Source organism: Stegostoma tigrinum, chromosome 6, assembly GCF_030684315.1.
Source record: "Stegostoma tigrinum isolate sSteTig4 chromosome 6, sSteTig4.hap1, whole genome shotgun sequence".
Lineage (NCBI taxonomy): Eukaryota > Metazoa > Chordata > Chondrichthyes > Orectolobiformes > Stegostomatidae > Stegostoma > Stegostoma tigrinum.
In genome coordinates, this window is record NC_081359.1 from 63,671,357 (window position 1) to 63,694,414 (window position 23,058).

General features: G+C 38.4%; 1 protein-coding gene across 1 annotated transcript in view; it reads left to right on the forward strand.

Annotated features, from left to right (window-relative positions):
• The window catches only part of LOC125453120 (PC3-like endoprotease variant B), a 1,374,573-nt gene that overhangs the window by 927,811 nt on the left and 423,704 nt on the right, over window positions 1-23,058 (forward strand). The window contains exon 5 of the mRNA XM_048532258.1: window positions 8,674-8,789. Coding sequence (XP_048388215.1) covers window positions 8,674-8,789 — 116 coding nt within the window. The remainder of the gene's footprint in view (window positions 1-8,673; window positions 8,790-23,058) is intronic.

The window sequence follows — 23,058 nt, forward strand, 5'->3', positions numbered from 1 at the left end:
AATCCACGCAGCCAAATCACTGTGGATCCCATGCATCTTAATCTTCTGGATGAACCTATCATGAGGGGCCCTGTCGAAAGCCTTACTAAAGTCCAAGTAAAACAATATCCGTTGTTCTACCCTCATTGATTACCTTTGTCACCTCCTCAAAAAATTCAATCAGGTTAGTAATACATGACCTGTCCTGCACAAAGCCATGCTGACTGTTCCTAATTAGGACATGCTTTTCCAAATCTGTGTAAATCCTATCCCTAAGAACTCTCTCCAATAACTTCCAACCACTGATGTGAGATTCACTGGTCTACAATTTTCTGGATTATTCCTATTTCTGTTCTTCAACAGAGGAACAACATTTAGCTACTCACCAGTCCTCTGGGTCCTCTCCTATGGCTAGCGAGGAGGATACAAACATCTTAGTCAAAGCTCCAGCAATCTCATCTCTTGCCTCTCTCAATAACTTGGGGTAAATACCAACGGGGTTGGGGACTATCCACCTTAAGACTCTTCAAGAGATCCAACTGTACTTCTCTCTCGATCTCAAAATGCCCTAACATATTAGCACACTCCACACACATCTTGCTGTCCCCAATATCCTTCTCCTGGGTGAATACTCCTTTAGGATCTCACCCACATCCTCTGCCACCAAGTACAAGTTCCCTCCTTTATCCTTGAGTGGTGTCATCATTAATTTTTAAATTAAAACTATAGTGTCAACGGATACAACAATAAGTATTACAGAAAAGGACAGCATGAAGTAAAACCTCCCCTTGCATATACAAAACAAACTAAGGGGAAGTATATGCAAAAGTGAAAGGCATTATTTACCTGTAACTACATACAATTGTGGCAGATGTTCAGGGAAAAAAATTGTTATTCAGTTACAAATAATAAATTTTCTATTATAAGGTAGCAATAGAGGTTAGATAGACCTTAAGTTTAAGGTGAAAGTTCTGCACAACATCATGGGCTGAAGGGCCCATACTGTTCTATGTTCTAAATACATTACTTCGTAAAGATTTTAATAAGAAGGCAGTTTGTCATGTTCTGCAGACAAAATATAGAAACCGTTTTCCCTTCCAAATTTTAAAACTGATTTTGTAACAAACTGACAATGTGCAATAGTTTACACTTCCAAAATTCACAGGAACATCTCCAGAAATTGTGACAGACTCGCTGTGTAACATTGACTTCTTTTTAAAATGATGCACTGCAAAATGTATGTGTAACTTAAATAAAAGTAAGCTTTGCACATAGCAAAGTGCAATCTCAATAGCTTTTAAAAACACTAGTCTGCAGCTGAAAATAAAAATACATATCTGTATCAAATTCAATTATTTTTGTTTAATTTTTTTAACCATTATTTCTTTATGGGTGATAGTTGCATCCTTTGAGAGCATTGCATTTCTGCACAGTATTAAAATCTATTTTATGTCTAATATCTAAATGTATGTTTAATGCATTTTCTCTCTCTAACCATAATTCATCTGGGTCTTTTCCTTGTACATACTATAAGAAACTAGCCTTGGGAATACTCTAAGCTACAAAAAGCCTCTATTAGAGTTTTGGGCACAGGAGAGAAGCAGAGATCTCTTCATATTCATCAACTACAGATTCATAGTGCTTTCTGTTTGTGTTGCCATTTCCTAGTGGAACAGTGATATTTTATTTGGCTGGTTCACGATTTGTGTGCAATTGGGAACATTTTTCTTATTGGAATGGAACTGAGGAAAGAATTTTTGTGTTTATTTTTCTGTGTTCTCTATTTGAAAGACTGGATGTCAAAACCACATTAGTTATTTACGATTGTACAGCAGAAATAATTCATGGCACACATGGACAGATATAAACAATATGTCCCCTCCCTTCCCTTAGTGTAAACTGTTTGATCATTACCTGATAGGTTTTAATATTTTGTCTTTGCAAAATACATTGTTTAAAAATCAGGTTTCTGGCTACAGTGTGCAAGCTCCTTCTTCTTAGGAACATATGTTTAGTAATTTATCTGTACCTTGACAAGAGCTCTTTGATCTGCAATTGCTGAAGAAAAATGTGTGTGAATTCTATTTAATTTGAAACTCTGCATGTTCTAGCCAACTTGTTTCTGATTCTTAATTTGATGACAGTATTTCTTAAACTTTGATCATGGTCCTTTCATCTCTGAGATTATTACTTTTTATTCTAATATAATGCATATATCAATCACATTATATAGTTGTTCATTGATTTTTTTTTCATTAATGTTTCACAAGCTACATACCTATTAAGTCCTGTTTTCACTGGCTGAGGAATGTTACAATTTTTTTTAAAAAAGTTTATGCTCCAAAATGTCTTTTGTTTATTGAATGACATCCAAAAGAATCTGTACTAGTAGACAACTTGAAAAGGTGATTCACTTAAGTAGGAAAGGTTTTGTAAATGTCATCATTGTTTAGTTGGTAAAGACATGACTACATTTGCCATAGAATCAGGCTGGTTTGCAGTTTGTTGTGCACATTCTGCTGCGTTGGCTGATCTGAACTTGGGTATTGGAATTACCATCAGATCCAAATAGAACACATGGCAAGTTGAATAGACTGGAGCTTAAATGTACAAGGAAACGGTGACTGTGTGTGGGTAAAACTGATACAGGTAGATTTTAGTGCATGTTGACATGAGGTCGTCATTTTGGATTAAAGAAATGAACTGAATATTTCTTTCTAAATTTCAAGAAGTTGCAAATAGTGTATATTAGGGGTTCCTGTATACCAGTCATCAAAATGTAGTTGTCAAGTATAAAAATTAATCAAATGATAACGCAATGTCACTTTTCATTTCAGACGGCTAGAATATAAAGGGGGAGGAAGTGTGACCAGAGCTGTACATCTAAGTTCTGAGCGCAGTTCTAGGCCTCACATGTTAGAGAGCATTTATGGAGTACAATATAATGACAAGAATGCTATCTGTGATTCAGAAGGTTAAATTATGTCAAGATTTGATTTCAAACTCAGCCAGTAATCCCCAAGATATAGAAGATTAAGGCATGCTTTGCTTGAGATTTTAAAGATTTAAAAAGAGTTCTTAAGGTATAGCATTATTATAGCACTGCAGAAAGCAGTCTGTTTTGCACATTGTGTATTCACTGGCTGTCCAAATGAGCTATTGACTTAAAACCATTCTCCAGTACTCTCCCTACAACCCTACACACGGTCCCTTTTGAAATAACAGTCTAGCTCGCTTTTGAATGCATCAATTGTTCCTGCCTCTACCACACACTTGGACAGTACGTTCCAGACTCTAACCACCTCCGCATGAAAAATTTTTTTTTCTTATATCGCTTTGCAGATGCATTTAATCTGTGATCTCTTGTTCTGAACCCTTTCATGAGTAACGAGTAATTTTCCCCCCATCTACTCTGCCCAAACCCCTTTACGATTTTGAATATTTCTATGAAATGCCCTCTTAGCCTTCTCTTCTCCAAGGGAAACAGTCTTAATTCCTCCAATACATCTTCATAATTGAAGTCCCCAGTGGGTTTTACAATCGATAAAGATGGGTACTGGGACTCCTGATCTAAAACATTTGACTTACGAAAGCTTATACTTATAAATGTGATATGAGATTGGAATAATTTTAAAGATCCAACATTAGAACAATTCCTGTAATTAGGAACAGCTCCCTTGTATTTTCATGCATCATGTTCAGACTTGCATTCAAATTGATTGCCAATGGACTCAAGAACAGAATCCATTCACAACCCAGCAATATTTGGCTGTCTATGAACAACAGCAGGACAGATGGACTACATCGTAAATCCCTTCTGCATTTTCCAACTCTTCACTCTCCGCATCCTTCCTCAAGTGTAGTGCCCCAAAATGGATGCAATACTCTGGCTGAAACCAAACTAGCATTTTGTACAAATTCAACATAACTCACCTTCCTTTTGTATTTTATGTTCCTATTAACAAATCCTAAGTTGCTGCTTCCTTTATTAATCACTTACTGAAAATACCCTGCCATATTAATGACTTAGGTATATATATGTTTTTTCTGACCCCCCCCCTTTAAATTTGTGCCCTGTATTTTACATCATATTTCCATGTGCTTTCTTACAAATTGAATTACTTCACATTTCTCTGCATTGCAGTTGTTCTTTTAGATGGCCACCCATTCCACCAACTTGTTTTTGTCCTGTTGAAGTTCTACACTGTCCTCCTCTTAGTTTAAAATGCTTACAAATTTTGTATCATTCACAAATTTTGAAATCATGTCTTTTCCTGGCTTCCTTTTTTTAATGGACTACCAGTGTCATTTTGTGCCTCCCCTACGCTTCTTTAATTTGCCTTTTCACCTCCCATCTGTGAACCTTCTAAATTCAGTCTAGATCTTCATTGCATTTTCGGCTTAATATCTGTCACAAGCTCACTTTTCTTCATTTCTATTTCTGTCGCTTTTGTCATCTGGGAAACTTTGGATTTGGTTGCAGTACCTTTCCATTAGAGAGGATTTTGCCTACTCGAAGACCATCTCCTTGTCAGTATCCCATTGTTCAGCTACTGTAATCTCCTGCCAAATATTGGCCTCAGTTTAATCAGCCCTGATCCATTCTTCCCCAATTGATGTTGGCTTTCTTCCCATTTATTGTTCCTGCTCTACATTGTTCAATGTCATTATGCAGAATCTGCCTAAATCTGATAATTTAGAGTAGAGTGATCATATCATCAGTTTGGTCCACTCGTTCCCAGGAACCAGGTCCAGCAACATCTGCCTTTTTTTGTTAGATTAACATATACTGCAGCCAAAAATTTCTCTGAAGCACTCCAGGCACTATTGCCTTTCTCTGCCCTTACACAACTCTTACTTCAGTGTTATGGCTAATTAAAGTTCCCATTATGGCTACTGCATAATTTTTGCATTTCTCTGTAATTTCTTTGTGAATTTGATAACCTACATCCTTCATATTAGTTGGCCGCCAGTTGACCACACCAAGCAATGCAATTGTATCCATTTTGCTCCTTAGCTCTTGTCAAATGGATTTTGACCTTTGGCCCTCTGGGACATAGCTCTTTCTCCAACATTGTATTGCTCACCTTAACCAATATTGTCAACTCACCTTGTTTACTTCATTTCCTGAACATCCAGTATCTGGGACTATTCAATATCCCTTTAAGCCTGGCTTTTTGATGTTGTTAGAAAACCACATTTCCACATGACAATTTCTGCCTTAATTGGTGAATCTTCTTTACAGACTCCATACATTCACATATAAGCAGTGTAACTCTGATTTAGACTTTATTATGTTCTCCTTTACTTTGACCCCACCTATTAATTTAGATAGCTCAATAATAATTTTTCTCCCTGCGTTCAGTGTATAAAAGTATTTCTCTTTGGTAACTCTTCCCAACTGCATTAGCAATCACACAGAAAGAATTCTGCTCTGATTCTATTCATGTGCACACCATCTTGCCCCCAGCCAGTCCAAATATTCCAAGAATCTGAAGTGCCCCCTGCACCCCAATTCCCCTGACACGCCATTTTCTTCCTGGCCATTCACTCATCTGCTTTATTGTTCTAATGCCATGGTCACATGTGCCTCGAACTGGGAGCAATCTGGAGATTGCTACATTGGCAGTGTTGTTTGCTGATTTCTTACCTAATCCCAGATGTCTGACTGCAGCACCACATCCCTCTTTTTTTTTTACTAATATCAATGAAGCCAGTATGCATCATCACTGTTGGATTGATATACATTGTTATACCCCACCCAAGGTCCTGTGCAGTTACTCAGTGACATCCTGGATCCAAATAAGGAAAGCCATACACCATCCTGGATTAATGCCTGCAGGAATACTCCTCTATCACCTTAACTGATGAATTACCTGTCAAGTTGCTCCTGCAGTATTCCTTGTACCCATCTATAGAGCTGAGCTATTCATGATGCCATACCCTTGACTCCAGCTGCAAACAACAAATGAACCATCATTCTCCTCAGAATACTGGTTGGACTGTGGTTGTACTCATCGGACTGCTACAGCTCTTCCCTATTCTTTTAAACTTTTTGGTGGTCACTCATACCCTATCTCTCTGTAGGTTGTTACGCTGCAAGGTGGTCACATTCATGAACATGCTATCCATGAAGTTCTCAATGTCATGGATGCCTTACAGTAAATGCCAACTGCTGTGGAATTGCTAAAAGCTAGACTTTGATTTGCTGCAACTGACAATGTTTCTTGCAGAAACGGTTATCCAAGGCATGAAAGTATCCTTGAATCTCTGTATAGACAGGATGCACACATTCAAAATTGTGTGCAATGATCTGTGAATCAATAACCCTACCAATGCATATTACTCTACACGTATTAATGAAGGTTTACCAACACTAATGAAACCTACTACTATGAATACACCTTAATAATGCTTAATGCATCTTACTAGTAATAATAAATTTGAAGTAAAAACACAAGATAGGACTCAACTGTTATTCACACCGTCTTTAGTCTACAAGGCAGAATGAATAGTAAACAATCACCAACAAATCACCCCCCCCCCCAACACTATGCATCCATGTTATGTTGCACTTTGATATATATTTCTAAATGTGGACTCTAAACGTGAACCTGCGAATTAGAGAAGCTACCAGACCTGTAAGGCTGCGTTGAACTCTCATTCTGACCTCTCCTGTTTGACCCTGAACACACTGTCAGAGAGGAATCTATTAGAGCACATGGAGCAAGGGAAGTTGAATGGTGTCAGTAGGCTAACCTGATCTTGGTGACCAGTACAGACCGGCGTGGCTAACAGGTGAATTACGACATACAAATGTAGTTAGACTAGAGAAGGTAAAAAAAAATTCTTCAATACTTCTATTCCTATTTTTGGATTCTGGTTTGGGGAAAGTGTACAGGTAGATGTCGGTGAGGCCAGAAGCTGACTTGCGCCTGTACAGTAAGATTGTTAACTGACATGGAGAATGACAACTAAGATCATGGAAGACTTTCTAGATCAATACACATGTAATACAGCATGAATCTGTGTATTCAGGCATGGATGAAAAAAAAATGGAAGGAGAAAGAAATTAAGATCCTCTCATTTTATGTGATCTAGGTTTCAATAAATGCTCAGCATTTTCAGAAAAACTTGGAAGTGCAGGATTAATTTATCAAAGGTACATGTGTACACCTTTTGTGTCACAAGCAGTTAATTTATGTAAATTTTAGATGGTTTTGTGAACTGCCACCTTCAGCTTTTTGTGCCCGTCTACCCCAGCTCTCTCTGGTCCTGCATCCCCTGTCGAATCATACTCTTTATCTCGTACTGTTTTGGGCCTTCCTTCATTCAAGGATTTATTCCTGCTTTTGCACATGAAATTTCAGCTACCATATGTCCACCTATTCAACTAGCCTGTGATCAATCCTGTTGGGATACATGACCTCCTTAGTGTTCTGTTGTTCCTCATTACCATTTCCACAGATTATCTTTTTTATTGTAAATTGTACCAAGAATCCTGACAGAAGGACCAAACCTCCTTCAGCATCCCACCAACAGGCCTTCAGCTCACAAACTGCTTTCCTTCTGATTTTATTTCTAGTCCAATGTGACAATGTCAAGGCCCTGATTTGCTTTCTGGTTGGCAGGGACATAACTACTGTCCATTTATGAACTTTTAGTCTGTCAATGATAAAATGGTTCAGAGTCTTTGAAATTGAGCGAGATAGCACTCCCGGACAATGTACTCTTATGTTTTGCCATTTTTCACAATGACGATGAGAACTGTAGTCTTCAATCTGATTTTTCTTTTTCTTGCTTTCAACCTTCAGTTCTTAGATGACCGTATTCACAACATGTTTTATTTCTACAAGCCAGTAAGTGAAGTTTGGAACAGCAGTCAACTTCCACAAGCAGACACTTCCTGACCCAACAGCCATTGCTTTAATCAGTGTATGTTTTTACACATGGGTTCAACTGAAACACCAGTTAATAAGCACCACCTGCATATTTTTGTCATCTGCAAATATTGAAATGGAGCCATATGCACCCAAAACCAAATTTTTGGGACCCCTAGAAATATCAGTTTGTAAAGCATCCAATCAATCCTGTACTCTGTCTCCTTAAGCCAATTTCATGTCCATACCACCACTATCTCCTCTTTTAACCCGCTGACATGCCTACTGTGGCAATTTCACATCCATACCCACACTATCTCCTCTTTTAACCTGCTGACATGCCTACTGTGGCAATTTAGAAGACAATTTTGGAAGACCATATACACTATGTCAATTCTCCCAGTCACCTCATCATTAAACTCAGTTAACCACAACTTGCTTAACAAATCTGTGCTGGCTTTCCTTAGTACTCCATTCTCACCTAAAAGACACTGAATTTTTTTTCTCAAAACGTTTTATAGTGAAAGTATTTTACTGTCCATTTAAAATAAAGTGCTTGTAAGGAATTGATACCAGCATGTTCAACATTTGTATGGTAACGAGACATTGTCCTTTCTAGTTTATATGATTAAAGAAATATATTTTGTTTGCCCAGTGGGAAAGTTGTGATTTTTTTGAATTCTGGGATACTTTAATAGCAACAGAAATGTCAGTTCATTAAAATATTTTTAACGTTATTTGAGAAATTCTTTTTTTTTGCTAAATTTGAATCCCAATAAGAGAGAAATGACTAATATTTCTGTGTGGTTTCCAGATCGAGAAAAGCATGATACTATCCCCACAGCAATCTTCAATGTGTTGAACTCAGAACATAAAGATCAAAATGCACTGCAGTTCAGTGATCCAATGTGGCCTGCACAATGGGAACTGGTAGGTACATTATCACCAGTTTATTCATTTCTTCTTGAGTGAACCCTTGAAATAAAATCTAATAATGAGTTGGTAGGATGTGATGAATGGGGTCTCATAGGGCCTGTGCAGTGGCCTCACCCATTTAACAATTTATATCAATGACTTAGCTAAGTATAGTGAAGGCTTGATATCTAAATCTGCAGGATACACAGGAATTAGTAGGAAAGTATGGACTGAAGAAGAGAGAAGGAAGTGGCAGATGGATGTAGGTAAGTTGAGTGACTGAGCAAAAATCTCACAGATGCAGTATCATTTGAATTTGTTCTCTCTTTAAGAATGTAAAAGCAGAATTTTACCTTAACAGAAAACTACTGTAAATTTTTGAGGTGCAGAGTGATCTAGGTATTAGAGTGCCTGAGTGGCAAAGTTAGCATACAGGTCCAGCAGGTTACCAAAAGGTTAATGGAGTGCTGTCCTTTATTACAAGAGGAATTAAACATAAATGTAAGCATGCAATAACAAAGTGTGGAGCTGGATGAACACAGCAGGCCAAGCAACATCTTAGGAGCACAAAAGCTGATGTTTCGGGCCTAGACCCTTCAGCTTTTCTGATGAAGGGTCTAGGCCCGAAATGTCAGCCTTTGTGCTCCTAAGATGCTGCTTGGCCTGCTGTGTTCATCCAGCTCCACACTTTGTTATCTCAGAATTCTCCAGCATCTCCAGTTCCCATTATCTCTGATATAAGTGTAGGCATGTTATGTTCAGATATGCAGGGTATTGATGAGACTATATCTAAAATACTGTGTGCAATCTGGTCTCCTTATTAAGGGAAGATAGAAATGCATTGGGAGGGCACTTGTAGCACAGTGGTAGTGTCTCTGTCTCTGGATAGGAAAGTCCGGGTTCAAGTCCCATCTGTTCCAGACCTGTGCCTGAACAGGTTGATTAATGTACTGGGGATAGTTTAAGGGAGGTTTACTGGATTGATGCCTGGAATGAGCGGTATAAGGTGGAGGTGGAAAAGATATTTCCTATGAGTCCAGAAATAGGGTGCAACTGTTTTAATATTAGAGTGTGCCCTCTTAGGAGTAAGATGAAGGTAACTTATTTTCTGTTGGTAAGTTCTGTGTCTTTGTAACTGTCTGCCTCAGAAGGTAATGGAAATCAGGTCACTGAATCTTTTTAAGGTGGATGTAGAAAAAGTAGGAATGGAAATTAAAGTTTGTCAGGGATAGATGGAATTTGAAGCTTAAAGAGATCTGCCATGGTTTTATTGAATGGCAAAGCAGGCTTAAAGGGCTGTAAGGTCTACTGCTCCTATTTCATATGCACATGATCTCAAGTGCTTAAGTTCAGAATGGATGCACCTCGTAAAATCAAACTGTATTATGACAGCAAATAAGGATAAGATTAACTTTTCTACAGTTTTTTCCATGTTCTGCTTAAGTAGCTATCCTTACTAAGCAGGCCAAAACAATTAAGAACCAAAAGAACTGAGGATGCTGTAAATCAGGAACAAAAACAAAGTTGCTGGAAAAGCTCAGCAGGTCTGGCAGAATCTGTGGAGGAGAAAACAGTTAGCATATCGGGTCCGGTGACCCTTCCTCAGAACTGTGTTGAGGCAAGAACAATTGTAAGATAAGTCTATAGGATCTAGGAGCAGATCAGTTATGATCTGACCAGTGCCTTGTATGGTTTTAGCAAAACTTCCCCATTTTTACACTCCATTTACTTTGAAATGAAAGCCAACAGTCATTTACCTTCCCTAATATCCACCAAACTTGGACTTTTTGTGACTAATGCTGATCAGTTGCTATACCTGCAAACTGACCTTCTGCGATTTGTGCACAAGGACACCAAGATTTCGCTGCAATTCAGAGCTCTGCAATCTCTTACCATTTAGATAATATGTTCTTTTTAAAGTATTTTTGTCAAAATGGACAACTCCACACTTGACGACATTGTAATCCAGATTTTCAATTCTTTGTCTGCTCAATTAACTTATCTATATCCCTTTCTGTGATCCTTCACCAGCATAAATCCAATTTAATCTTTTTGTGAATCAAGCTTGCTAAGACCTGAATGTAGTTTTAACTCATGTACTAATGTATCTGATGACTGATTAAAGCAAAATAACTAAGATCCTGGAGATCCAAAATAGAAACAGTAAGCGCTGGAGAAGTTCAATACATCTAGCAGCATCTGTGAAGAGAGAAATAGTGTTAATGTCTTGAGTCCACTATGACCATGTTGTGGTTGATGCTTGCTGGTATCTGGTATAACCCAATTATAACCTAGTGTGCACATGTCATATATGTTTCCTGGTGTCTGGTTTGGGGTGGACGAGATTGTGTGGTGAAGATGTTATTGGCAGTAGTGACAGTGGTAGAGCGTTAACCATAATTGGAAGTGCCAACAGTAGCAGAGAGAATGAGTGAAAGGTATTGGAGAGATATTTATACTTGCAGCGTGGAGAAGGGCATTGACTTTCTTCTTGCAGTGTTGAGTAGTTCTCCAAGGGTGCTTTAACCCAGGCAGCAACCTTAGAACATGGTCTGGCGTAGTGGCCTCCACTACTGGCCTCATGCTGGCACCATCCCATCCAATAGGACTTCCAGGATCCTGCCCAGAATGCGGCATACCAATTTCTACCTGGCTGTCAAGTCCGGAGCAAAGGCCAGCAAAGGTAAAGGGAGCTGTAGACTGATAGTGCTTGTCGGGGTGCACAATTGTTTTTTTAAAGATGGAACGATCGCACAGGATGCTGATGAGTTCTGACATACCTGCCGAGTGATGAGTTATTCCGGGAATGGCGCATGATAAAATGGGGGCAGAAATTGTGAGGGATGCTATGGGTACGTATTAGATAATTAATCAGGTTTTTTTGGCCAGCCAGGGCATTAGAACTTAGCAGGCCTCAGAATGACAAACCCTCCAGGATCTTGGCTCAACTCCAACTTGGCTAAAAGAATGTGACATTCATACAGAAGATTCTGGATCTTTAGTTTAAAAAGAAACATTTTCACATTAATCTAATACATTACCTCATCTAAATGATGAGGAAGTTGTGAATTCAGTAATGCACATTAATTTACCACCACCCAGATTGTTCTGTAGTTTTGAACATTGTGCCTGTGGTCAGCATTAAGTACTTTTTTTTAAATGAGTCAAAACCACCTATAGAGGGCATTAATACTTTTTTTTAATATTTTAAGGCAAATACTTTAAATGAAAAGTGTAGGTTTCTTTGTCCTAACTTTCAATATTCTTCTTCATCCTTTCTTCACCTGACTGCCATTGCAAATGCAGCTTAATTTTTATTCAGACAGGGAAATGATGCCTGATATATGCTACTGCATACCAGAGCTTCATTATTTCTTGATATCAAACATTTTAAGCTGCAATGATAGAGTAAAGGAAGATGTCACCCTGACATTTAATATTTTTAATGAATATAATTCCGCAAGCATTGTTTTAACCAACTATCAAGGAAGAAGAGAGATAACAAGGTGTACAGCTGGATGAACACAGCAGGCCAAGCAGCATCAGAGGAGCAGAAAGGTTGGCATTTTGGGCCTAGACACTTCTTCAGACCATATCGAGGAAGAACTATTGAAATAAGTTAAAATTCCTGAAATATTATACAATTAGCTTTGATTAACAAATTTTGTTCTGAAACTCCGAACTTATTATTTAACTAATATTTGAAATCTGGATTGGTGATTTTTTAAAATTAATAATGGACTGCCATACTCAGCTCCATAGCCATGGATGGCAGTGCAATGAAAGCCTGAAACTCTGAATATTTGAACTGGACAACTTGATTACACTATTCCAGCATGGTCTGTCTAATGTGACAGGTTTGTAAGAGTGCCAGCATGGTGGGCCTGTTATACAAGCACTGGAATTTGCCCAGTGGGCAGATTTTAAAGTCAAACAGTACCAATGCTGATTTAACAGTGCTCAAGTTGCCATTTTGAAGTATGATGTTCCTGTTGATGCCTTACATTAATCTCTATCAGTTGACCATGTGCTCAGCTGCAAGACTGACATGTTTCTCACCCCCAACTAACATTGCTAAAAGGCATTAGCATTATATTTCATTTTGGTGCAGTGAACGCTTTTCAACTTTTGGTCTCCTGAGGGTGCATCCCCTGCCAGCTCGTCTTCAGAGGAGACCTTTAGCGGAGAAGAAGGTGGAGGGAGATGATTTCCAGGAGCCCTTTCACGCCAGATTGGCTATCCATGAGCACTACTTAGATTCCAGTTCCCTTGAAATTTCTTTCCTCTATTACTATTGTTTTACAATTCCCTACCTTTCCATTCCATTGTTATAGAGCATCAAATGCCCTATTGGCTAAAATCCTGAAACAAAACCCTTTAAAAACCATGACTTCTACCGTCTAGAAGGACAAGGGTAGCAGATACAAGGGAACCCCACCACCTACATTTTCCCCTCTGGGCCACTCATTGTTCTGACTTAGAAATATCTTGTTTCTTCAGTGTCATTGGTTCAAACCCCTGGACCGTCAGCACCATTGTATGTGTACTCACATTAGATTGACTGCAGCGTTCAAGAAAGCAACCTGTTACTATGATCTTGAGGACAACTAGGAATGTGCAACAATTTCTGGCCTTACCAGTAATGTTTACAAACCATTAAAAAACTGAAACAAAGCATGGCCAACTGGCTGACCAGTGCAGCCTCAACAGTGGGCTTCTGACTAAGAAGCACCATCACTTGACCTGACAACTGCAGCAACCAGCTAAGATTCTGGCTCTGCATGTACATTCGATGTAGTGTCGGGGTCAGCATATTTTGCCTGGCTGGGAATTCTGGACACGAGGAGGATAGCAGGGTCACTGATGTGCAAGATTACTCATGGGTTCTGTGGCAGAAAGTTTAGTTAACAGCCTCATTGGGCAGCATACAAGCGATAGCTGATGGTCATGTACATATGGATTCTTGGTACATCAGCAATCCAGGTTATTTTGGGGTTAGCAGGATGTGTTATTCCACTCTGATCAGTGCTGGAGCTGCAACATTTTGCAAACCATTCCAAAAACTTGGACTGAGTGTCTGGGTTTGCTGCATTTCCTGATGATACAGAGACCAGTCAGAAAACAAGCTGTGAAGAAGACATAAGGAATGAATACAGGATATAAATAAGTTAAGTAAGTGTGTAATTGTTTGTGCAGTTGAAATAAAATGTGGGTATGAGTGAACTTGTCCATTCTGGCAGGAAGAATTTCTTTAGAAGCATATTATTTTAAAACGTTAAATATTATTTAAATAGATTGCAGAATTCAGAGGTATAGAGGGATTAGGATGTCCCAGAACATAGATCTCAAAGTTAGAATCCAGATTTAGCAAATGATTATGAAGACAAATGGAATGGATTATGCTATGTTTTTACAGGGCATTAGTGAGTCCTCATTCCAGAATACTGTGACCACTTCTGGTCTTCTTATTCAAGAAAGCACATAACAGTATTAAATGCAATTCAGAGGAGGTTCACTTGACTAATCCCTGTGAGGGTGGGTCATCATATGAGGAAACGTTGATCAGATTTGGGCCTGGATATTTTGGAACTTCAAGGAATACCCTTCTGATGATCTTACTGAAGCATACAAGATCTTGAGGGTTCTTGACAAATTGGATGCTGAAAGGATATTGAGAGAGAATTTAACAAGGGACCAAAGTTTTTTAAAAGGGAGTCTCATTTGAGTTGAATATGAGAACTTTGTGTCTTAGTGGATCATGAGTCTATGGAAATTTCTTCTCCAGAGACTGTTGGAGGCAATTCTTGACACAACAAGGGAATTAAAGTGTGTTGGGGCATGTGGAGTCAAGGCTGCAGTTCAATCAGATGTCAGTAAATCGAATGGTGGATCAGAATAATGGAATTGGCTGGCTGACTACTAATTCATATGTTTGCATATCCCATTTCCACTCTGCTTGACTGTGACAGAGTCTGGTTCCACTGGGGCAGACAGCTCTGTGCAGAGTGATAATGGGAACTGCAGATGCTGGAGAATCCAAGATAACAAAGTGTGAAGCTGGATGAACACAGCAGGCCAAGCAGCATCTCAGGAGCACAAAAGCCGACATTTCGGGCCTACATCCTGTTACATTCAGCATCAGGAACAGAGAATCCAATGCGAAGGCCAAATGTTGCATATATTTTGAATTAAAATAAATTCTACGAGTCTGATGAAGGGTCTAGGCCTGAAATGTCAGCTTTTCTGCTCCTGAGATGCTGCTTGGCCTGCTGTGTTCATCCAGCTTCACACTTTGTTAGCTTTGTGCAGAGTTTGGGGGCTATCTTTTCCAGTGTGACTGACTCCGTGACATTGCTTGCAGACTTAGCCATATTTGAAGTCTCAGTTTCTATTGCAGCAAGGATAGAAAGAGTAACTGTGGCCCCAACACTGATCCCTATGGCACTCCACCAGTTACAAATTCTCATCCTCAAAATGCCATGCTGAAAATTGCTCCTTTATTCCCAACTCTTTGTCTTCTGTTCCATAGCTGTTTCTTTTGAGACATTATTGCCTTCATTAAGTAAAATAGCTTACTTTTTTTTTCCCTCTGTGCTCTGGAGTTGCATCTGTTTATTATCACTGAGGCATGTTAGTGCGATGGCAAAGTCAATCTTACGAATGTAGTAATCTATTGTATAAAACAGTCACAATGTTTTGATAATCTGAGGATTATAGAAACTAAAAGCAGAGTAATCAGTAAACCTGCAGCTCACTCCATTTCTGAAAGAAAACTACTGGTGGCTTGTTTACCTCAGTCGGCTAGATGGCTTGAGTGTAATGCCAACACTGTGACACCATTGGCACAGATTAAGCCCCATACGGGTTGTATATGATCATAAGATGTGCCTCCTTGACTTGATCCACACCTTTTATGTTGCTCTTCAAGCCATATTGAGCTAATTAACACAGGATCACAGGAACAGGAATGGGCCATTCTGCCCCTCAAGCCTGTTCAACCATTCACTGCAATCATGGCTGATCTCTGGCCTAATTGCATCTACCTGCCTTTGGCCTATATCCCTTAATACCTTTGCCTATTGAAAATTTATCTATCTTGGATTTCAAATTTAACAACGGGTCCATTGTTGTTTGTGGAAAGAGTGTTTCAAAACATCCAGCATCCTTTATGTGTAGAAATGCTTCCTTAAGTCTCTCCTGAATGTTCTGGCTGAAGTTCTCAGGCTATGTTCTAGCTTAAGAATCCTCAACCAGTGGAAATACTTTATCTTTATCTACCCTGTCTTTTCCCATTAATATAAAGAAGGCTTCAATCAGGCCACCCCTTAATCTTCTCAAGAACTTCCAGAGAAACCTACATTGAACTCCCTCCAACCCGCATCTTCTCATAGTACTCCAAGTGGGATCTAACCAGGATTTTGAATAATTCCAGCATAACGTCTACATTCTTGTACTGCAGTTTTATAGCTATAAAGGCCAGCATTCCATTAGCGTTCTTGATTAATTTCTGTACTTATTTGTGACATTTTATGCAGGTGAACACCCAAATCTCTTTGGGCTATCATTGTATGTAGCTTCACATCATCCAGGAAGTACCCTGATCTATTAATTTTTGGTCAAAAATAGATAACCTCACACTTCCAGACATTACACTCCATTTGCCACAGTTTTGCCCATTCACATAGCCTATCAATATTCCTTAGTAATTTTATGCTATCATCTACGATGTCTAGAATGCTACTTGTGTCACTGTCTAAAGGAGAGAGGAGCCCATGTTAATTGTGGACTGTGGTTAATTATCTGAACACAAAGTCAAAATGGCAAGGAGCTTTGAGATTGCATTTCAGCTAACAGCAATATTCAAGGCCTCGAATCACAATGTGTTTTATTATAGAAAACTTCCTATAAATATACCATATTTCCTTAAAGTATCAAATTTACTTTCAACAAGAAATGTCCAGTAACAACCTTACTGTTTTTAAAGACTGTTTCCTTTGACTAACAATGAGCGACATTACAGAAAAATGTTGACTATATATTAAAAGTCATGTGTGTAGGACATATTTCCTTTAACTATCACATTTAAATTATGTAGCACTTTGTGTGTCACGCTTTGTTGATAACATCATTACTGTAAGTCAGTGTGTCCTCCAATTCATTGTAAACAATACTACAGGCAGTCTCCTAATTATTATAAAAAAAACATGCATGGGAGAAAATCTACAGATCTTTTGCAAATTTAGAGGCATAACTGTGCATAAGCTAACATCTCCCCAAACCCAAGCCATTAATACACAAATTCATTATCACTATAATAGATTATCTACAGTCATCTCCACTACCCTCTGCCAATTAAATCATTTTTATCACATGGGAGTTCCCCTCATTATGTTTTTTTTTCAAATCTCACCAATAACAACATTTCAGCGGTCCCATCCACTATTCCACCTTCTCTAGATAAGAATTTCTTTCAAATGTTTGATAATTTTTATTGCCTGTTGTTCAGAACATTATTTAAAAAGTGGTCAGGATTTTGTTTGATACGTAATTGATTACAGCTGTAGTGAGTTCCAAATGCTATCACTGTGTAGTTGCTCAGTAACATTTTGGGCAACACAGACTGTTATGATGGATCATTTCAACAATTCAGATCCTTTAAGACTTGTACAACACATGTACAGTTGAAATGCCAATGTCTAAGTATTTATCAAGCACCTGGTCAAAATTAAGCAAAATTATACCGTATATGTTTTTGAAATTAATAAACAGTGGATAAACCTGGGAGCAAGATAATTGCATCTTAATTACTGCATCATTAATCAATAGCGGTTCTTGATTATTTTAGTGCAACAATATATAATCATTTCATTTTAATTATCATTTGTTGAAAAGCTACCAACATGTTCTCAAATCCGTAAAGAAGAAAGATCTTAGTTTCTTCTTAATAAATGCTTTAATATTTTCGCGTTGATGACTCCAATTAATCCACTTTATTTCATTCGCAAAAAGAAAAAAAACTCATGTGAAACCAAGTTAAACACAGCAATGAGGAAATTAGATTGAATTGGGAAGCTACAGACAAAAATAAGTCTGGCAGAAGCCAAGTTCAATTCCTGCTGGGGACAAGTAGGTTCTACTAATACTAAACAGATACTTCCAGTCAACACAGTACATCTGGAATGTCCTTGGAGAGTCTCGTTTTTTTTTTGTTTGCTACCATTTGTCATCTCCTGTTCCCAGGAATCAACAATTTTCAGCATACAGATCAATATTCTCTTAGCTCAAACCTAATCTAAAGAGAGTTTCCCTGTGTTTCACCTTGGTTTACACCTAAAGACAGGCTTGCCCTTTTCTACAATAATTTTGCCGGTGTGTGACAGCAATTTTTCATCCTTTGGTCAAAATTGGTGACAAAAGAGGGAATTATGGTTGCTGACATATCAAATGATAGATTTGACACATGGCATGCTGAGCTGGGAGTATTCACGTGCCAAAGCAAAAAGACAGATAAGCAGCCTAATAGCTCTCCTGACATTTTTTTAAAAAAAAACAAAACAAACTACTCTGAATGGTTTACCTGTAACTTCTGCAGGAAAGCAAAGAATATTCTGGCCTTTTAGATCAAAATGAATGTTTTCTTCAGCTCAAAATGGCAAATATGACTCGTCTGTCAAGATGGCATGGTAATCAATGAAGCTGGTTAAGCCATATTAACAAATAAAATCAGCAAGAGGGAAACAGATGGGAATTGGAAATGAAGTGGGCAATGTTTGAACAACATCACTGAATATGCCTTCAATGACTGAAAGAATCATATCTAAATAGATCTTAATGCATTATCATGATCGGTAGTGTTCAATCATTCTTATTTAATAAACAAAGTGCAATGGCACAAAGGATTTTTTAAAATCACCATGGTTAAAGTAAATTATTTCTTACACAATCTGCTGTCAGGCTGGAGATACAATGCTTGTTAGCTTCTTTCACACTGGTACTGGGACAGAAATAGTGGCCTGTGTACCACAGGGCATAGCTCCAGGCCTGGACTCAAGTTACATCTTTACACACAAAAGCTTCTTTCAGAATCTAAACTAACAAAACAAGGAAGTTTTTTTTTAATTCCTGCATGGCTTCCTTCATAGCATGTGTTCACATTTAAAATCCTGACCTCTGCTATAACGGCTTTCCACGAAAAGCTCATTTTAAAAATGTACAGTTTTTACGAATGCTCTCAAGGATTTAAATGTTATATCATGTGGCTTAAAGATTACAAATATGAATTTCGGCATAACACTGACATAGTTTTCCTACTACTTTTAGTTTGAAGTTGTACATTTCACGTATAAGTGGAGTAAAATGTATAGCCCTATTTTTGAATGACAATGCTTCTTTTAAGGACCAACATTACAAAACAAAATGTTGAGTTTTTTTTAAACTGATAAATTTAGCTCTGCATAAACTGAATTTAAATCCCATTTTCCACTGAGGTATGATACCTAACTAATGACTACAGCTTTGCGTTTGATAATATTATGGTTTCAACTGATAATTCATACATTTCCTGATAATGTTAAAATTAAATTATTTACCACAATCTCTCTTAAATACTGTAAAGGGAGAATTTCAATTTAGCAATTATGATTAATTGAAATTTAAATGGTATTGGTAATTACTTGCAGTCAAACTGATTAACTGTTCTGATATTGTGCCCCTTTAAGCACGAGCACCCCAAGCTACCTCCCTGTGTCTTTTGGACCGAACAGATATTTCACACCTACATTCTGTATAAAAACTCACCAGAGCCATGGGGGAGGGGGGACTTTAGGCCATTAAAGCCTCCTACAGATTATATGTCAGCATTTGTCACATCATTCCATGAGAATGTTTGATACTACCTGCTGATTTATTAAGTTAGTGGCTGTCTATTTGTAACTGCAATAATAGAATCAGTACATTTTTTAAAACTCCTTGACAGACAATTTTATTTCAGAGTTGGGGGTGGGGAAATGACCCTGAGGTTATACCTTCATACAGCTTTTAATAACTAGCAAGGATTGGAAGTAATTGTTGATATTAACCATTAATTCGCTGGCACTTTTGAGAAATAACAATGTGCCTCATGTCTTAAATTTAAACGAATGCGAACTGTGGTAAAAATTACCAATGTGACTGCATTAGAACAACATATTATAATCTACTTTATTAACGTAATACTATACACTTGAAAATACATACTTAATGCACAGTTTAACCAAATAAATTCATGACTTGTCTTAATTTTCCCACTTGTTTTACTTTAAACAGAATAATATATTTTTCTACTTAATCTGATTCACATATTGCAGTTTGTTCTAATATTAAGAGTAAATTTTCAACATCATGAGAACCATTTTCTTCTGAGTTCCATGAGTTAATTGAAAATGGGAAACATTGTAAAATTTTGGACTAAAATTTCTCAGTGACACTGCACGGAATTTAACTGCAACCAGGCTCCATGAAGCTTGGAGCTAGGGGTCTGGAGGATGTGGGTAATTGGTCAGGAGGGTGCAGTCTGGAGATATTACTGCCTTCCCAACAACATTCCCGTCACCTCACCCTTCCCAACCTCCTGCCCCTACTTCCTCCCCATTCAGCAGTCAAACTCTGAGGGGGAAGGGTGGAAGGTTACCTTCTAAGCTGCAGGTCAATCGAAGTCTCAATGTAGTTGGTATGGAGAGCCTTGGATGAATGTGCAACTCTTGAGGGTTTGGATTTCTGTCCAGTTCAGGGCCTAATCTGATGTGAGGCTGTCCAAGTAGGCGTCCTGCCTGTCTTGGGGGGAAAAAAGCAGTGGGCCTCCCAGAGAAATGTAATGTGGGGTTTGCTCTAGTTTTACAGCAGTGAGCAGCCGCATCATTAAACCCCTTCCAGTTGCTTAACATCTGATGCTCACTGACCACTGATTTAACAGAGGCGTAGGTAATTTTACATCTGCTGATGCCTTTGTTAAATTGGCGGATATTTGGCAACTAAAATCTAAATATCCCATAAATGATTTGTGAAGCTGACAAACTGGCTTCAATTTACATATTTGATCTGGTCTTGCATAATTCAGTATATACTTTCTTTTTATTGTAGAATAAATTCTTTAACCTCCCTTTAGATTATTGTTAAAACTTCTCATTTCATCCAGCCTACCTTACTGACCCTCTGGTAACATGACTGTACATCATTAATCCATGAAGATTACATTTCCTTGTTTAACTAATGCATTGGGTAAGTTTTTTTTTAGGATCCAGTACTTTTTAATCCTAGTTTCTGATTTTAGAATACAGTTTCAGACATTGTGTTCTTCAATTACAGTCCTTCCTTGTAAACACTACAGGCTTCTGTTACACATATTGCATATTGTGTTCATTTGGACTTGATGCCATTGTTTGCCAGAACGACTGTGTTTACATCTTTAATAGATCTAACCCTCATTTGGTTTAGATTTACTAACTTCCTTCACTTTTGGGCTGAATCTATTTCTGGCAACATTACAGATGAAAGGATGGCTTAACTGATGTGATATTCTGAAAAGAGTATGGAATATTATAACTGTTTCCAAAATAAGGAAACCTTTCCTTTAAGCAGCACAAAAGGAAACATTAAAAGGAAAATTTCAACTCCGGCCCAGCTAGTTCTTTGATTGTGTTTTGATCTGGCTCAGCGGCATAAATTTTTATATACTCTTAAAATCTAAAACATGCGTTGATCAACTTTATTAGCTCTGTGATTAATGTTCTTTCTGTCCACCTGCTTTAATGGTTCGTGCTCTATTTTAATAATCATCCTCAGTCGACAGTGTGTCTTGAGCTATATTCCAGAGTATTTACAAGTAACATAGTGGGTTTATTTCCATTCTGACATCAGTGTGGTGTGTCAAAATTTGCAGATTACACTAAGGTGTGTGGTAGAGCAAAGTGTGCAGAAGACACAAAGTCTACAGAGGGATATAGATAGTCTAAGTGAGTGGGCAAAGGCCTGGCAGATGGAGTACAATATTGATAAGTGTGATGTCATCCACTTTGGTAGGAATAATAGGAAAATGGACTATGTTTTAAATGGTAAAAAACTGCAGCACGCTGCTGTGCAGAGGGACTTGGGTGTCCTTGTGCATGAATCGCTAAAAGTAGGATTGCAGGTGCAGCAGGTAATTAAAAAGGCAAATGGAATTTTGTCTGCCATTGCTCGAGGGTTGGAGTTTAAAAACAGGGAGGCTGTGCTGCAGCTGTATAGGGCCCTGGTGAGGCCACACCTGGAGTACCGTGTGCAGTTTTGGTCTCCTTACTTGAAGAGAGATATACTAGCACTGGAGGGGGTGCTGAGGAGATTCTCTTGGTAGATTCCAGAGTTGAGAGGGTTGGACTATGAGGAGAGACTGAGTAGACTGGGGTTATACTCATTGGAATTCAGAAGAATGAGGGGCAATCTTATAGAAACATATAAGATTGTGAAGAGAGTAGATAAGTTGGAGGCAGGGAGTTGTTTCCACTAGCAGGTGAAACTAGGACTACAGGGCATTGCCTCAAAATAAAGGGAAGCAGATGTAGGACTGTGGTCAGGAGGAGCTTCTTCACCCAAAGGGTTTTGAATCTGTGGAATTCCCTGCCCAGTGAAGCAGTTGAATATACCTTGCCGAATGTTTTTAAAGCAAGGCTAGATAAATTTTTGAACAGTAAAGGAATTAAGGGTTATGGTGAGTGGGCGGGTACATGGACCTGAGTCTCAAAAAAAATCAGCCATGATCTTATTAAATGACTGGGCAGGCTCAAGGGGCCAGATGGCCTACTCCTCCTAGTTCTTATGTTCTTATCTTTCTAAGGACCAAATAGTTAATTGGAGAACTTGGGAGGGATAAAATCAGTTCAGTCATCAGATGTGAAAGTCAGAATCTGTGATTACCCTGCATCTGGTCCCATTGCAGCAGGCAAAATACCAGCCTATGCTACCTCCTCATTCCATCGATTTCAGCATGCAGCCCAGTACCCAATACACTGTTGATGGTCTTCATGTTCAGCAGAAGGCCAAGCAGTTTGTGTGACGAACTCATGTTTAAGCTATTTGGATAATTTTAAAGGAGAGCTGCACTACAAAAGTTGTCACAGAACATTTGTGGAGGAAGTGTCTACAAGGAGAAGCACAGATGAAAGGCCAATGGGTGAGAGAGAGGACTCTCCAAGGTTCTACAATATGGCACTGGAGACATTAGCACAAAAGTTAAAATAAAGAGTAGTTATTCTGCCATGTAGGTTGTCAAGAC